Genomic DNA, 18,991 nt, shown 5'->3' with positions numbered 1-18,991 from the left:
TAATTTCCTCATATTGTATAATATGTATCTCCCTTTTTTGTAGCCCGAGATTAGATTCATTCAAGGCAAGGTCATTTTTATTGATCTCAGTTTGTCAGTATCAGCAGAGTAGGACCATGCTGTTATTTTTGTAGAATGCCTATTATTAAAGATTCTGATAGTGTCTTCAGACATGTAAAGTGACGTAGAATTGCACGAAATGTGTTTATAAAAGCCACATTTTTTCCCGAATCCTCCTAAAACTGTTTGCCTCCTCTGTTTTCCTCACTGCTTCCCCGAACATGGAACTCACGCACCGCCTATGACGTTGTGTAGCCTATTTCATTGTTTGTTTACTGTCAGACTCGGACAGTTTCCGTGGTGTTGACAGTAATTATAACTTGTGTAGTTGCGCTGCCTACTTGGCAATAGGCCTAATAACAGGCTTGTTTCCCAAGGGAACTTTGTGGTCACATTTATCCTGTGTTATGTGTTAAATTATGCAATGTGATTGCACAAATTTTCACTTAAATATGTCAGGGTATTTTTGCTGGAAAATTGTTGTCCCAGTCACTTTTACTCATGCCACAGCAATTTCTGCCTGCACCAAAAAAATCAAATCAAATTGATTTGGACCAGGCTAGTCAGCATCTACAGTGCTGTGTGGTTTTTGAGGCCAGCTGAATCAGCTTGTCTTGCTAAGTGGGCAGACCAAATGGCACCCTATTCCCTTTATAGTGCACTACTTTTTACCAGGGGCCCTTGTGCACTATGAAGGGAATAGAGTTCCAATGAAAGGAATAGAGTGCCATTTGGGACAGAACCCAGACCTGGGGCTGAGGGCCCCAGGTCAGTGCAGTTCTGGTAAATACCTTGCTGCTTCCGGTGCATGCAGAACTTTATACTCCATCGAATGTTGAATTAAAACTATTCAGTACTGGGATGCCAGTCTCACTCCATAATATACCAGAGGTTTACTGTGACCCTGTTTGTTCCCCTTCAGCCCTACTTTTTTATTTTAATTTTATTTCACCTTTATTTAACCAGGTAGGCTAGTTGAGAACAAGTTCTCATTTGTAACTGCGACCTGGCCAAGATAAAGCGTAGTAATTCGACACATAAAACAACACAGAGTTACACATGGAATATACAAAACATACAGTCAATAATACAGTAGAACAAAAGAGAACAAAAAGTCCATATACAGTGAGGGCAAATTAGGTAAGTTAATATAACAATTAAACACTGGAAAGGTAGATCGGCAGAAGATGAATGCGCAGGTAGAGATACTGGAGTGCGAAGGAGCAAAATAAATAAATAAATACCAGTATGGGGATGAGGTAGCTAGATAGATGGGCTGTTTACAGATGGGCTATGTACAGGTTCAGTGATCTGTAAGCTACTCTGACAGCTGGTGCTTAACGCTAGTGAGGGAGATGTGAGTCTCCAGCTTCAGAGATTTTTGCAATTCATTCCAGTCATGGGCAGCAGAGAACTGGAAGGAAAAACGACCAGAGGAATTGACTTTGGGGGTGACCAGTGAGATATACCTGCTGGAGCGCATGCTACGAGTGGGTGCTGCTATGGTGACCAGTGAGCTGAGATAAGGTGGGGCTTTACCTAGCAGAGACTTGTAGATAACCTGTAGCCAGTGGGTTTGGCAATGAGCAGTATGAAGCGAGGGCCAACCAACGAGAGCGTACAGGTCGCAATGGTGGGTAGTGTATGGGGCTTTGGTGACAAAACGGATGGCACTGTGATAGACTGCATCCAGTTTGTTGAGTAGAGTGTTGGAGGCTATTTTATAGATGTCATCACCAAAGTTGAGGACGGGACGGGAGAGCCACTAAAGCTTAAAGAGCAAGTGTTTAAGTGTGTGTGTGTGTGTGTGTATGTTTGTATGTGCATGCGTGTATGTGCGTATGCTTGTGTGCGTGTACCAGAGGTTACTGTGACCCTGTTTTTCCCTTTTAGCTGCCCTACTAGCAGGAAAGCCACTGAAGCTTAATGAGGGAGTGTGTATGTATGTGTGTGTGTGTGTATGCTTGTGTGTACGTGCATGTGTGTATACTTGTTTGTGCTTGTGTGTATATACATACAGTTAACAATATTATGCTTGTCCGAATGGGATTGTGTTAGCAATTCAGAAGAGAGATATGGCTTTCTCCCAGTAGTCTGTTTTGATGCAGCTTGTCAACGGTGTCTTTTTGTTCAACCATACAGAGAAAAAACAAACAGGACTAAATTAACTGTGCGCTGGTATAGAATTACTCCTCATCAACAACAGTCAGGAAGCAGTGCCAGTCTAAGGTCGTGTTCCAAATTGCTCCCTATTTAGTGCACTACTTTTGAATAGGGTGCCATTTGGGATGTAACCTGAGATGTCTTCTCAATAAAGTGTGTGTTGTCCTCTCAGTAAAGTGTGTGTGCGTGCTTGCGCGTATGTAAATGCGTGCGTATGTGCTTGAGTGAGTGCACGCGCATGCTTGCATACCTGTGTGTGTATGTTCTGCTGCTAATTTACTGCCGGAATATTCCAACTCTGAGTCATTTAATTAAATTATGTCTGCAACCATCCGTGTGAGATGGACCAGAGCATCCTTTGAGGTCACACCATTTAAAAAAATGGTTTTGTATTGTTGACAAAAGGGCATGAATTATAGCTTCTGTATGATAATTAGTTGATCTGTTCTGCAGCATTGGCCGGTCATGTAACATTCAAGATGGCGTAGCAGTCAGACAGTCTTTTGTTTTCATCTTGTCCCATATACTGTATACAGTATATCTTTATATATATAATTTTATATATTGTTTGTTGGCATATATTTCTTCATATTTTTCTTAACCCCAACTTCAACATACTCTCCTGCAACCCGCCTCACCCAATGTGGTATGGATCTGCTATTTTCTTTACCTCAGAACCGGAAAACCCAGCAGAAGCTAGCCAGCTAACTAAGTACTAGCTAGTAGTAAGCTAGCCCCTGCTAGCGGTCATCAGCTAACCTCTAGCCAGGACAACTCCTGCCAGTCTGTACAGCGAGTCTCAACCAAGAGCTTACCGGACTCCTTTTTCTCCATATCACCGGATTCCTACCGCAAGCTCTGAACCTCTTCACCTGGATCATCGTGGCTTGCTAGCTGCTATCCAATTGGCTTCTCCTGCTAATGTCCCTGTCCTGAAGTGAGCACCAATTAGCCTGGAGCTAGCCTATGCTACGCCCATCTCCCGGCTAGCTGAAGAGGACCATTAGCCACTCCTTGAGCTACAATACCTATTTTGCCAATTGGCCTGGATCCCTTTTATTGCTGTTACGGAGCCCCGCCAATCCAACTTGTCTGGACTACCAACGTAATCCGCCCGAGTTTAAAAACAAACTGGCTCCTTCATCACGACATCCCCTGAATGCCCATTTGCTAGCCGCGGACCGCTAACTATCTAGAGCATACCGGACTGTTAGCTGTAGTGGTCCATCAGTCAATTTCTTGGGCTACTATTCCTATTTTGCCAATTGGCCTGGACCCTTTCACTGATCCAGCACGACTGGTCTGCCGACGTAACCGCATGAGGGGCTACAGCAGCAGACATCTTCCGTTGCGACGTTCCTCTAAGGCCCTTCTGCTAGCCTGCTGGCTGTCTGAATCGCCGTGTCTCCAGCCCGTCCAGCTACTCATTGGACCCTATGATCACTCGAGTATGCATGCCTAATGTCAATATGCCTTGTCCATTGCTGTTTCGGTTAGTGATTATTGTCTTATTTCACTGTAGAGCCTTCAGCCCTGCTCAATATGCCTCAGCTAACCCTCTTGTCCCACCATCCACACTTGCAGTGACCTCACTTGGTTTAATTGATGTCTCTAGAGACAATACCTCTCTCACCATCTCTCAATGCCTAGGTTTACCTCAACTGTATTCACATCCTACCATACCTTTGTCTGTACATTATGCATATAATATATATCATACTGCGCCCAGAAATCTGCTCCTTTTACTCTCTGTCCCGAACGTACTAGACGACCAGCTCTTTTAGCCTTTAGCCGTACCCTTATCTTACTCCACCTCTGCTTCTCTGGTCATGTAGAGGTTAATCCAGGCCCTGCAGTGCCTAGCTCCACTCCCATTCCCCAGGCGCTCTCATTTGATGACTTCTGTAACTGTAAAAGCCTTGGTTTCATGCATGTTAACATGCGCCGACAGAGATGGCCGCCTTGCTTCGCGTTCCTAGGAAACTGCAGTTTTTTGTTTTTTTACATGTTATTTCTTACATTAGTACCCCAGATCATCTTAGGTTTCAATACATACAGTCGAGAAGAACTACTGAATATAAGATCAGCGTCAACTCACCATCAGTACGACCAAGAATATGACTTTCGCGAAGCGGATCCTGTGTTCTGCCTTTCAACCAGGACAACGGAATGGATCCCAGCCGACGACTTTGTAAAAGAGGGAAACGAGGCGGTCTTCTGGTCAGACTCCGGAGACGGGCACATTGTGCACCACTCCCTAGCATTCTTCTCGCCAATGTCCAGTCTCTTGACAACAAGGTTGATGAAATCCAAGCAAGGGTAGCATTCCAGAGGGACATCAGAGACTTTTTTTGTATTTTTTTTGTTCACCTTTATTTAACCAGGTAGGCTAGTTGAGAACAAGTTCTCATTTGCAACTGCGACCTGGCCAAGATAAAGCATAGCAGTGTGAACAGACAACACAGAGTTACACATGGAGTAAACAATTAACAAGTCAATAACACAGCAGAAAAAAAGGGAGTCTATATACATTGTGTGCAAAAGGCATGAGGAGGTAGGCGAATAATTACAATTTTGCAGATTAACACTGGGGTGATAAATGATCAGATGGTCATGTACAGGTAGAGATATTGGTGTGCAAAAGAGCAGAAAAGTAAATAAATAAAAACAGTATGGGGATGAGGTAGGTGAAAATGGGTGGGCTATTTACCAATAGACTATGTACAGCTGCAGCGATCGGTTAGCTGCTCAGATAGCAGATGTTTGAAGTTGGTGAGGGAGATAAATGTCTCCAACTTCAGGGATTTTTGCAATTCGTTCCAGTCACAGGCAGCAGAGTATTGGAACGAAAGGCGACCAAATGAGGTGTTGGCTTTAGGGATGATCAGTGAGATACACCTGCTGGAGCGCGTGCTACGGATGGGTGTTGCCATCGTGACCAGTGAACTGAGATAAGGCGGAGCTTTACCTAGCATGGACTTGTAGATGACCTGGAGCCAGTGGGCCTGGCGGCGAATATGTAGCGAGGGCCAGCCGACTAGAGCATACAAGTCGCAGTGGTGGGTGGTATAAGGTGCTTTAGTGACAAAACGGATGGCACTGTGATAAACTGCATCCAGTTTGCTGAGTAGAGTGTTGGAGGCAATTTTGTAGATGACATCGCCGAAGTCGAGGATCGGTAGGATAGTCAGTTTTACTAAGTTTGGCGACGTGAGTGAAGGAGGCTTTGTTGCGGAATAGAAAGCCGACTCTTGATTTGATTTTCGATTAGAGATGTTTGATATGAGTCTGGAAGGAGAGTTTACAGTCTAGCCAGACACCTAGGTACTTATAGATGTCCACATATTCAAGGTCGGAACCATCCAGGGTGGTGATGCTAGTCGGGCATGCGGGTGCAGGCAGCGATCGGTTGAAAAGAATGCATTGGTTTTACTAGCGTTTAAGAGCAGTTGGAGGCCACGGAAGGAGTGTTGTATGGCATTGAAGCTCAATTGGAGGTTAGATAGCACAGTGTCCAAGGACGGGCCGGAAGTATATAGAATGGTGTCGTCTGCGTAGAGGTGGATCAGGGAATCGCCCGCAGCAAGAGCAACATCATTGATATATACAGAGAAAAGAGTCAGCCCGAGAATTGAACCCTGTGGCACCCCCATAGAGACTGCCAGAGGACCGGGCAGCATGCCCTCTGATTTGACACACTGAACTCTGTCTGCAAAGTAATTGGTGAACCAGGCAAGGCAGTCATCCGAAAAACCGAGGCTACTGAGTCTGCCGATAAGAATATGGTGATTGACAGAGTCGAAAGTCTTGGCAAGGTTGATGAAGACAGCTGCACAGTACTGTCTTTTATCGATGGCGGTTATGATATCATTTAGTACCTTGAGTGTGGCTGAGGTGCACCCGTGACCGGCTCGGAAACCAGATTGCACAGCGGAGAAGGTACGGTGGGATTCGAGATGGTCAGTGACCTGTTTGTTGACTTGGCTTTCGAAGACCTTAGATAGGTTGGGCAGGACGGATATAGGTCTGAAACAGTTTGGGTCCAGGGTGTCTCCCCCTTTGAAGAGGAGGATGACTGCGGCAGCTTTCCAATCCTTGGGGATCTCAGACGATATGAAAGAGAGGTTGAACAGGCTGGTAATAGGGGTTGCGACAATGGCGGCGGATAGTTTCAGAAATAGAGGGTCCAGATTGTCAAGCCCAGCTGATTTGTACGGTTCCAGGTTTTGCAGCTCTTTCAGAACATCTGCTATCTGGATTTGGGTAAAGGAGAACCTGGAGAGGCTTGGGCGAGGAGCTGCGGGGGGGCGGGGCTGTTGGCCGAGGTTGGAGTAGCCAGGCGGAAGGCATGGCCAGCCGTTGAGAAATGCTTGTTGAATTTTTCGATAATCATGGATTTATCGGTGGTGACCGTGTTACCTTGCCTCAGTGCAGTGAGCAGCTGGGAGGAGGTGCTCTTGTTCTCCATGGACTTCAGTGTCCCAGAACTTTTTGGAGTTGGAGCTACAGGATGCAAACTTCTGCCTGAAGAAGCTGGCCTTAGCTTTCCTGACTGACTGCGTGTATTGGTTCCTGACTTCCCTGAACAGTTGCATATCGCGGGGACTATTCGATGCTATTGCAGTCCGCCACATGATGTTTTTGTGCTGGTCGAGGGCAGTCAGGTCTGGAGTGAACCAAGGGCTGTATCTGTTCTTAGTTCTGCATTTTTTGAACGGCGCAGGCACAGCTGGGAGCTGAGGGGGGTCGGTAGCAGGCGGCAACAGTGAGAGACTTATTTCTGGAGAGAGTAATTTTCAAAATTAGTAGTTCGAATTGTTTGGGTATGGACCTGGAAAGTATGACATTACTTTGCAGGCTATCTCTGCAGTAGACTGCAACTCCTCCCCCTTTGGCAGATCTATCTGGACGGAAGATGTTATAGTTGGGCATGGAAATCTCTGAATTTTTGGTGGCCTTCCTGAGCCAGGATTCAGACACGACAAGGACATCAGGGTTAGCAGAGTGTGCTAAAGCAGTGAGTAAAACAAACTTAGGGAGGAGGCTTCTGATGTTGACATGCATGAAACCAAGGCTTTTTCGATCACAGAAGTCAACAAATGAGCGTGCCTGGGGACATGCAGGGCCTGGGTTTACCTCCACATCACCCGCGGCACAGAGAAGGAGTAGTATGAGGGTGCGGCTAAAGGCTATCAAAACTGGTCGCCTAGAGCATTGGGGACAGAGAATAAGAGGAGCAGGTTTCTGGGCATGGTAGAATATATTCAGGGCATAATGCGCTGACAGGGGTATGGTGGGGTGCGGGTACAGCGGAGGTAAGCCCAGGCACTGGGTGATGATGAGAGAGGTTGCATCTCTGGACATGCTGGTTGTATAATGGGTGAGGTCACCGCAGGTGTGGGAGGTGGGACAAAGGAGGTATCAGGGGTATGAAGAGTGGAACTAGGGGCTCCATTGTGAACTAAAACAATGATAACTAACCTGAACAAAGGCATATTGACATTTGAGAGAGACATACAGCGAGGTATACAGTGATCACAGGTGTTGAATTGGGAAAGCTAGCTAAAACAGTAGGTGAGACAACAACAGCTAATCAGCTAGCACAACAGCAGCAGGTAAAATGGCGTTGACTAGGCAACGGGGCCGACAGATAAAACATAAACAAGCAGAACGGAGTACCGTGATTAATGGATTAATGGACAGTCCAACGTGCATCAGCTATGTAGCCAAGTGATCAGTGTCCAGGGGGCAACGGTGGATGGGGCAGGGAAGCTGGACTGGCGAGTGTTATCCAGGTTAAAAAAACAAAAAAAACTAACAATGACTAAATAGCTTGTAGCTAGTTAGCTGGTTAGCTTCTGGAGGTTCTTGAGTGTGTTCTAAAAATTAAAAATAATAGCGATTCCGTATCACATTGGGTGAGGCAGGTTCCCGGAAGGTATAAACAAATTAAAAATCGAAAAGAGATAGAAAGTAAATATGGGTCCAGTGAGTGTTTGGGACGCGGCGATTCAGACGGTTAGCAGGCGTGTGCTAACAAGCTAACAGTTAGTAGGCCGGGGATAAACGGTTAGCAGGCCTGTGCTAACAAGCTAACAGTTAGTAGGCCGGGGCTAAACAAGGTAGCAGTTAGCGGACCCGGGCTAAACAAGCTAGTAGTTAGCAGGCCGAATTAGCAGGCAAGGAGATAGCAAGGGCTAGAGAGTTAGCCTTTGGGGGACGTCGCGATGGGGTGAGTCTGTTTATTCCTCTTCATGCGGTGACATCGATAGACCGGTCGTGGGTCCGGGTATTGTAGCCCAGGAGTATGCTACGGTGGTAGCACAGGGGCTCTGGCCGGGCTAGCTTCAAGCTAAGTGGGTGGAAACGCTAGCCAGGGGTAATCGTCCGGGTTTGCGGTTTAGCTGGATAGCCAGTTGTGAAGATCCAGCTGAGAAATGTTCGGTTTGCGTTGGGAATCCGGGGATAAAAAATAAATAGGTCCGTTATGCTCTGGTGAGAGTCGCGTTGTTCGAACTGGCAAGAGCTATTCCGAGCTAAAGGTTAGCTGACGACCGCTAGCATAGCTGGTAGTTAGCTGGCTAGCTTCAGTTGAGGGGTTCCGGTTCCGAAGTAAATATAAATACTTTAGGAAAAATAGCTACATTGGGAGAGGTGGGTTGCGGGAGAGTATATGGAAGCTGAGGTTTAGCAAAATGTTTTAAAAGATATGCGAAGAAAAATAGAAGAAAAATATGTAAAAACGAAAGAAAAAAACTATATAAACGATATATACACGGGACACGACACGACAGGACGTCTTACTGCTACGCCATCTTGGTTTAGACTGTAACGTCTTTGCTTCACGGAAACATGGCTCACTGGAGAGACGCTATCGGAGGCGGTGCAGCCAGCGGGTTTCTCCACGCATCGCGCCGACAGAAACAAACACCTTTCTGGTAAGGAGAGGGGCGGGGGCGTATGCTTTATGGCTAACGAGACGTGGTGTGATCACGGAAACATACAGGAACTCAAATCCTTCTGTTCACCTGATTTAGAATTCCTCACAATCAAATGTAGACCACATTATCTACCAAGAGAATTCTCTTCGATTATGATCACAGCCGTATATATTCCTGCCCAAGCAGACACATCGATGGCTCTGAACGAACTTTATTTGACTCTTTGCAAACTGGAATCCATACATCCTGAGGCTGCATTCATTGTAGCTGGGGATTTTAACAAGGCTAATCTGAAAACAAGACTCCCTAAATTGTATCAGCATATCGATTGCGCTACCAGGGCTGGCAAAACCTTGGATCACTGTTATTCTAACTTCCGCGACGCATATAAGGCCCTGCCCCGCCCTCCTTTCGGAAAAGCTGACCACGACTCCATTTTGCTGATCCCTGCCTACAGACAGAAACTAAAACAAGAAGCTCCCACGCTGAGGACTGTCCAACGCTGGTCCGACCAAGCTGATTCCACACTCCAAGACTGCTTCCATCACGTGGACGTATTCGTCAACAACATTGACGAATACGCTGATTCTGTGTGTGAGTTCATTTGAACGTGCGTTGAAGATGTCGTCGCCATAGCAACGATTAAAACATTCCCTAACCTAAAACCGTGGATTGATGGCAGCATTCGCGTGAAACTGAAAGCGTGAACCACTGCTTTTAATCAGGGCAAGGTGACTGGTAACATGACCAAATACAAACAGTGCAGCTATTCCCTCCGCAAAGCTATCAAACAAGCTAAGCGTCAGTATAGAGACAAAGTAGAATCTCAATTCAACGGCTCAGACAAAAGAGGTATGTCGCAGGTCTACAGTCAATCACGGACTACAAGAAGAAAAACAACCCAGTCACGTACCAGGATGTCTTGCTCCCAGGCAGACTAAATAATTTTTTTGCCCGCTTTGAGGACAATACAGTGCCACTGACACGGCCTGCAACGAAAACATGCGGTCTCTCCTTCACTGCAGCCGAGGTGAGAAAAACATTTAAACGTGTTAACCCTCGCAAGGCTGCAGGCCCAGACGGCATCCCCATCCGCGCCCTCAGAGCATGCGCAGACCAGCTGGCTGGTGTGTTTACGGACATATTCAATCAATCCCTATACCTGTCTGCTGTTCCCACATGCTTCAAGAGGGCCACCATTGTTCCTGTTCCCAAGAAAGCTAAGGTAACTGAGCCAAACGACTACTGCCCCGTAGCACTCACTTCCATCATCATGAAGTGCTTTGAGAGACTAGTCAAGGACCATATCACCTCCACCCTACCTGACACCCTAGACCCACTCCAATTTGCTTACCACCCAAATAGGTCCACAGACGACGCAATCTCAGCCACACTGCACACTGCCCTAACCCATCTGGACAAGAGGAATACCTATGTGAGAATGCAGTTCATCGACTACAGCTCGGCATTTAACACCATAGTACCCTCCAAGCTCGTCATCAAGCTCGAGACCCTAGGTCTCGACCCCGCCCTGTGCAACTGGGTACTGTACTTCCTGACGGGCCGCCCCCAGGTGGTGAGGGTAGGCAACAGCATCTCCACCCCGCTGATCCTCAACACTGGGGCCCCACAAGGGTGCATTCTGAGCCCTCTCCTGTACTCCCTGTTCACCCACGACTGCATGGCCACGCACGCCTCCAACGCAATCATCAAGTTTGCGGACGACACAACAGTGGTCGGCTTGATTACCAACAACGACGAGACGGCCTACAGGGAGGAGGTGAGGGCCCTCGGAGTGTGGTGTCAGGACAATAACCTCACACTCAACGTCAACAAAACTAAGGAGATGATTGTGGACTTCAGGAAACAGCAGAGGGCACACCCCCCTATCCACATCGATGAAACAGTAGTGGAGAGGGTAGTAAGTTTTAAGTTCCTCGGCATACACATCACAGACAAACCGAATTGGTCCACTCACACAGACAGCATCGTGAAGAAGGCGCGGCAGCGCCTCTTCAACCTCAGGAGGCTGAAGAAATTCGGCTTGTCACCAAAAGCACTCACAAACTTCTACAGATGCACAATCGAGAGCATCCTGGCGGGCTGTATCACCGCCTGGTACGGCAACTGCTCCGCCCACAACCGTAAGGCTCTCCAGAGGGTATTGAGGTCTGCACAACGCATCACCGGGGGCAAGCTACCTGTCCTCCAGGACACCTACACCACCCGATGTTACAGGAAGGCCATAAAGATCATCAAGGACAACACCCACCCGAGCCACTGCTTGTTCACCCCGCTATCATCCAGAAGGCGAGGTCAGTACAGGTGCATCAAAGCTGGGACCGAGAGACTGAAAAACAGCTTCTATCTCAAGGCCATCAGACTGTTAAACAGCAACCACATTGAGTGGCTGCTGCCAACACACTGGCTCAACTCCAGCCACTTTAATAATGGGAATTGATGGGAAATTTTACCTTTATTTTCCTAGGCAAGTCAGTTAAGAACAAATTCTTATTTTCAATGACGGCCTAGGAACAGTGGGTTAACTGCCTGTTCAGGGGCAGAACGACAGATTTGTACCTTGTCAGCTCGGGGATTTGAACTTGCAACCTTTCGGTTACTAGTCCAACGCTCTAACTACGAGGCTACCCTGCCGCCCCAAAAGATGTAAAATATATCACTAGCCACTTTAAACAATGCTACCTAATATAATGTTTACATACCCTACATTATTCATCTCATATACTGTACTCTATATAATCTACTGCATCCTTATGTAATACATGTATCACTAGCCACTTTAACTAATGCCACTTTGTTTACATACTCATCTCATATGTATATACTGTACTCAATACCATCTACTGTATCTTGCCTATGCTGCTCTGCACCATCACTTATTCATATATCTTTATGTACATATTCTTTATCCCCTTACACTGTGTATAAGAAATTAGTTTTGGAATTGTTAGTTAGATCACTTGTTGGTAATTACTGCATTGTCGGAACTAGAAACACAAGCATTTCACTACATTCGCATTAACATCTGCTAACCATGCGTATGTGACAAATAAAATTTGATTTGATTTAGAAGCCTCCGCCCTAGGTTTGTTTTATTCACTGCTTTAGCACACCTAGCTGTGTCTGAATCCTGGCTTAGGAAGGCCACCAAAAACCCTGAAATTTCCATCCCTAACTATAACCTTTTCTGACAAGATAGAACTGCCAAAGGGGTGGAGTTGCAATCTATTGCAGAGATAGCCTGCAGAGTTCTGTCTTACTATCCAGGTCTGTGCGCAAACAATTTGAGCTTCTACTTTTAAAAATCCACCTTTCCAGAAACAAGTCTCTCACCATTGCCACTTGCTATAGACCACCTTCTTCCCCCAGCTGTGCCCTGGACACCATATGTGAATTGAATGCCCCCATCTATCTTCAGAGCTCGTGCTGTTAGGTGACCTAAACATGCTTCACACCCCAGCCATCCTACAATCTAAGCTTGATGCCCTCAATCTCACACAAATGATCAATGAACCTACCAGGGACAAACCCAAATCTGAAAACACAGGCAACCTCATAGATATCATCCTAATCAACCTGCCCTCCAAATACACCTCTGCTGTCTTCAACCAGGATTTCAGCGATCACTGCCTCATTGCTTGCGTCCGTAATGGGTCTGCAGTCAAATGACCACCTCTCATCTCTGGCAAACGCTCCCTAAAACACTTCAGCGTGCAGGCCTTTCTAATCGACCTGGCCCGGGTATCCTGGAAGGATATTGACCTCATTCCGTCAGTAGAAGATGCCTGGTTATTCTTTAAAAGTGCTTTCCTCACAATCTTAAATAAGCATGCCGCATTCAAAAAATGTAGAACCAGGAACAGATTTAGCCAGTGTTTCACTTCAGTGGTGTACTGCATTTGCATCATATAGCCCCCGCGATATGCAAATTTTCAGTTAGGAACCAATATACACAGGCAGTTAGGAAAGCAAAGGCTAGCTTTTTCAAACAGAAATTTGCATGTACAAACTCCAAAAAGTTCTGGGACACTGTAAAGTCCATGGAGAATAAAGAACCCCCTCCCAGCTGCCCACTGCACTGAGGCTTGGAAACACGGTCACCACAGATAATTCCACAATAATTGAGAATTTCAAAAAGCATTTCTCTATGGATGGCCATGCTTTCCACCTGGCCACCCCTGCCCTGGTCAACAGCCCTGCGCCCCCCACAGCAACTTGCCCAAACCTCCCCAATTTCTCCTTCACCCAAATCCAGACAGCTGATGTTCTGAATGAGCTGAAAAATCTGGACTCCTACAAATCAGCAGGGCTAGACAATCTGGGCTCTCTCTTTCTAAAATTATCAGACACAATTTTTGCAACCCCTATTACTGTTCAACCTCTCCTTAGTATCGTCTGAGATCCCCAAAGATTGGAAAGCTTACGCGGTCATCCCCCTATTGAAGAGACACTCTAGACCCAAACTGCTACAGACATATATCTCTCCTACCCTGCCTTTCTAAGTTCTTCGAAAGCCAAGTTAACAAACAGATCACCGACCAGTTCGAATCCCACCGTACCTGCTCAGCTGTGCAATCTGGTTTCTGGGCTGGTCATGGGTGCACCTCAGCCACGCTCAAGGTCCTAAACGATATCATAACCTCCATCGATAAGAGACAATACTGTGCAGCTGTATTCATCAACCCGGTCAAGGCTTTCGACTCTGTCAATCACCACATTCTTAATGACATACTCAACAGCCTTGGTTTCTCAAATGACTACCTCGCCTGGTTCACCAACTACTTCTCAGACAGTGTGTCAAATATGAGGGCCTGTTGTCCGGAACCCTGGCAGTCTCTATGGCAGTGCCACAGGGTTCAATTCTCCGGCCGACTCTTTTCTCTGTATACATCAATGATGTCGCTCTTGCTGCTGGTGATTCTCTGATCCACCTCTACGCAGACGACACCATTCTGTATACCTCTGGCCCTTCTTTGGACACTGTGTTAACTAACCTCCAGACAAGCTTCAATGCTATAAAACTCCTTCCGTGGCCTCCAACTGCTCTTAAATGCAAGCAAAACTAAATGCATGCTCTTCAACCGATCGCTGCCCACACCTGTCCGCCCGTCCAACATCACTACTCTGGACGGTTCTGACTTAGAATATGTGGACAACTACAAATACCTAAGTGTCTGGTTAGACTGTAAACTCTCCTTCCATTAAGCATCTCCAATCCAAAATTAAATCTAGAATTGGCTTCCTATTTCGCAACAAAGCATCCTTTACTCATGCTGCCAAACTTACCCTCGTAAAACTGACGATACTGTGGATCCTTGACTATGGCGATGTCATTTACAAAATAGCCTCAAACACTCTACTCAGCAAATTGGATGCAGTCTATCACAGTGCCATCCGTTTTGTCACAAAAGCCCCATATACTACCCACCACTGCAACCTGTATGCTGTCATTGGCTGTCCCTCTCTTCACATTCGTCGCCAAACCCACTGGCTACAGGTCATCTATAAGTCTTTGCTAGGTAAAGCCCCACCTTATCTCAGCTCACTGGTCACCATAGCAGCACCCAACTGTAGCACGGGCTCCAGCAGGTATATTTCACTGGTCACCCCCAAAGCTAATTCCTCCTTTCTTTCCAGTTCTCTGTTGCTAATGACTGGAACGAATTGCAAAAATCATTGAAGCTGGAGACCCATATCTCCCTCACTAACATTAAGCACCAGCTGTCACAGCATGTACAGATGCAGAGCTCACATAGCCTATCCAACTACATCATCCCCATACTGTTATTAGATTTTTTGGGGGCTCCTTTGCACCCCAATATCTCTAGTTGCACATTCATCTTTTGCACATCTTCCACTCCAGTGTTTAATTTCTAAATTGTAATTATTTCGCCACTATGGCCTATTTATTGCCTACCTCCCTTATCTTACCTCATTTGCACACACTGTATATAGACTTTTTCTCTATTGTGTTATTGACTGTATGTTTGTTTCTTTATCTTGGCCAGATCACAGTTGTAAATGAGAACTTGTTCACAACTAGCCTACCTGGTTAAATAAAGGTGAAATAAAATAAATAAATACAAATATTTCAGCAGCATGTGCGTTGCCATGACAGTGGTGCTTCAGAGCGAATGACGATATGCGCTGTGGAGATGGAGACGAGCATGTGACTAAATAAACTATCATACCACATCCTGTCTTCGATCTCCTCCTCTCATTCTCTTAAGACCTTTCCTCGTGTTTTTTACTCACTTGTTTCACATCTACATTGCCCCTGTTGGTAGCACTCTAAAGCTTTCTGCTTCAAACCCCTAACTTCCTGTGTCTCTCCCCCATCTTTCTCGTTCTCTCCCTCTGCCTCTCTGTCTTGTTCCCTCTCTCTCTCTGACTCTCTCCCATCTCGCTCTTTCTCTCTCTCCCTCTATGTCCGTATCTCCATTTCCTTCTCTATGGATCTTCAGTGTTTATTTTTTCCATTGATAAGGCTGCACACTAAAAACAAATGGTTCTAATAGTGACAAATTAGGGTCTTTGGCTTGTAACCACAGCAGATCCTTTTTGGTGCTATATGGAACCTTTTTTGACAGTTTTATAAATAACCATGCTCATAAGGTTCTAAATGGTTTAATAGCCATATTATATTGTTACAATTCCATAGGTTCCATTATTATGTTTATGAACCAGCTGAATCAGGTGTGCTAGCTCTGGAACGGCTGGGGGTCCCTGTGGAGAGAATTGAGAGCTACTGACTTAGTCAACCTTTCGAAATTAACACAAGGCCATATGTGAGTCGTTCACAAGACACCATCACGGGCCATAGTCATACACTGTATGTATGTGCTTGTGTGTGTCGCAACCGGCCCACAGCGGTCATGGTCCAATCCCCCAGCTCCCTAACTGTCAGAACAGTCAGCCATGGTTCAACAGCGGTTTAACTGTCCATGACGTCCTGTTATTTGCTTCTGTCCTCATCAGCTGTCATGGTAAATCACTTGCACTGTAAAAAAAAATGTAAAGTTGTTTTAATTAATTTTTATTTAGTAACTGGTTCCACAGCCTTTTTCAGTTTACTTAACTTTTCGGTCATTGTTACCTGAACTTAACATTTTTTGTTGGCCCAAACTTAGTGCAAAATAGTGTGTTTAATATACAATGTTTTGAACTTACGTTTTTGAAACGTGTGAGCATGATCATTGAGCATGATCATTTATTAAGTCATTATTATTCAGCCTGCCCTCACCTGGGATTGGAACTTAGCATTCCGATATTCTTGCTACGCCAGTATTACTGTGTCTATTACTTATTTCACCTGAATTTCTACACTTTGCACTTCAAAGTAAGTCTCAGGTCTGTTAAAAGTACACTCAAGAAAAACAAGTTTATTTATCATAGTGATAAAGGAGTAACATTCAAGCAGAACCCTAAAATAAGTCAATCAAATCAATTATGAGAGACATGGATACTGGCACAGACATGGTTGAATAGCAGGAAGATCAGATCAAATCCCAGATAAGGACATGTTGAATAATAATTACTCTATAAATGAGAATGCACAATGTCAGCATGTGTCAAATATGCATGTTGAAAACATTGTATTGTAAATGCGCTGTGGTTGTCCCTATAAATTATTTCTCAAAACCTACATTTTCTCAAGTTGGAGCTAAGTTTGGGGCACCTAAACATTTTAAGTTCAGTTAACACTTTGAAGTTGAATAAACTTAACAAGGCTGTGGAACCAGTTACTAAATAAATATTAGTTGAATCAACTAGATATATTTTTTTACAGTGTATAATAGAAGGAAATGACAGGTCTTGTCTCTGCCTCACACAATCACATTAGCCTCTGTTCTCCTCCTCCTCATCCATATTTTCCTCTTACCCCCCCCCCCTCTTTTTCCCTCCTTCTTTAGAGAATGGCACATTCAACTCCAGCAGCGACGCCGAGAAGAAGACCCAGTTCTACTACCTGTCCTGCCTCAACGAGCAGCACATCGAGGAGCTGGGAGCCATGCCTCTCATTGACCTCATTGCAAAGGTCAGCTTGAATTGCCTGTTGCCTGCTGAGTAGGCAGAGTTCTACCTTCAGAGACATGAAATGGTTCAAAATGGGACCACGTTGACTTCCCGGCGCTAATGCTACTGTTATCAAGTTCACCTACCGCCAACAGCGCGAAACAAATAAAAAAACAGGATTGCAAGGCTTTATTGTTTTGTTTTTTACGGAAAGGTTTGATGATCGACTAGGAATGCGTTAGAGATTGACCTAGGCCTTGCCTACACTAATCCAGTGCTTTTACATTTGTGGGGAGGAGTGAACAAGAGCACACTTCAGGTGGAAGGAGATATTATTGGGACACAACCAACCACGCACTCCATGGAGCCTTGGAACGGCTGGGGGTTAGGGTTAGTAATGAGCGATGAACCAACATTTTAGTTCTGTTTTTTTCTGAACCCAATGCACCATTTCTCCAGAGAGAAATTAAAGTCATTCATGAGATAAATCTAGTCAATAACTATTTGAGACGCTGGGCTGAAGGGAATTGTAGTTTTCAATAAGCAAATCGTGGTAATTAACTACTATGAAGCCAGTTTTTTAGGCTCAGAGATGAATACACTTTTATGCCAGCTACATTCTACGTTAGGTTAGATACACATAGACCGCATGAGAGACGAATGTACACAACACAACAATTAGAGAGAGGGATAGATTATGCCTCATCTACTTTGAAGAACTAGTAAAATGATTGTCAGACAGTTCTGCAGCTTGCTTAGACAGACTAGCCTAGATAAATAGGATGACATTACAGTATGGGGAGTACAGAGATAACATTGTCTGTCTGTTTGGCTGCTACTGCCTGAGCAGAGATGAGATGATGACTTTAAGGAAAGTTAAATAATAAAATAATAAAGTCATCAAATAAAACTAAGTAATATACCCAACTGAAATCAGTTTCTATTTTTTATTGATGTCTACCCATTGTGTAGGTACCTGACAGAGACAATGGAATATTTCATGTTTTGGCAATTGAATGTTCACTATTTTTGACTTTGGAATTGTCATTAAAAATCATGATTAAACAAAGTAATAAAAATCTAAAACGTGATAAACATTTTTTTAAAGAAGAAAGGAATGAAGAAAGAAATAGCTATAAATTCACTGTATCCTTTGTAATCTGCCTTTTGATGAGAACTGAAGTGATGGACTGGCTGGCTGCTGAGAAGCAGCTTGAAGTCTGTCTCCTGTCTTATTTCTACCAGGTAGAAGGGAGATGGGAAATTGAAGAACACAAGTTGTAGAAATAGGACTGTGTGTGATTGGTGTGTGTGTGTGTGTGTGTGCATGCCTCCTTGCCTGCGTGTGTGCTGTCAGCAGCAATCCATCCCATCCATCAATCCATGTCTGTTTGTTAGTTATGGTTTGAAGAATTAGCTGGGCTGGACTTTTTCACTTTTCCAGTCTTGTGCTACTGCGTCATCATGTCCTTGTTCCAAACTCTTTTTAGGATGGGCCTTGAAAAAAATCACACCCCATCCTGTTACTCACATTCTGTGACAAGACCCCATTTATCTGACGATACGATTTTAATATGTGTGTTTTTGTTTTGTCTTTAAATTGACAAAAGTGGTGCCATTAATCGGAAAGAAAATGCTATACTATACTGTAGAGATAAATCAAAATGCTTCAGGGTATAGATCTAGGATCAACTTCCTTTCCCCAATCCTGACCTTAAGCATTAGTGGGGGAAATGCAAAACTGACCCAAGAACTTATACCAATAAAAATAATAATAGATTTATCTCTGT

General features: G+C 44.9%; 1 protein-coding gene across 6 annotated transcripts in view; it reads left to right on the top strand.

Annotated features, from left to right (window-relative positions):
• LOC135552448 (endothelin-converting enzyme 2-like) overlaps positions 1 to 18,991 on the top strand; it is a 103,933-nt gene that overhangs the window by 46,884 nt on the left and 38,058 nt on the right. For all 6 annotated transcript variants that reach the window (XM_064984087.1, XM_064984082.1, XM_064984083.1 and 3 more), the window contains one exon: positions 17,099 to 17,223. In XM_064984087.1, the coding sequence (XP_064840159.1) occupies positions 17,099 to 17,223 (125 nt within the window). The remainder of the gene's footprint in view (positions 1 to 17,098; positions 17,224 to 18,991) is intronic.

Source organism: Oncorhynchus masou, chromosome 13, assembly GCF_036934945.1.
Source record: "Oncorhynchus masou masou isolate Uvic2021 chromosome 13, UVic_Omas_1.1, whole genome shotgun sequence".
NCBI classification, from domain to species: Eukaryota; Metazoa; Chordata; class Actinopteri; order Salmoniformes; family Salmonidae; genus Oncorhynchus; species Oncorhynchus masou.
This window is presented reverse-complemented; position numbering and strand designations above follow the sequence as displayed.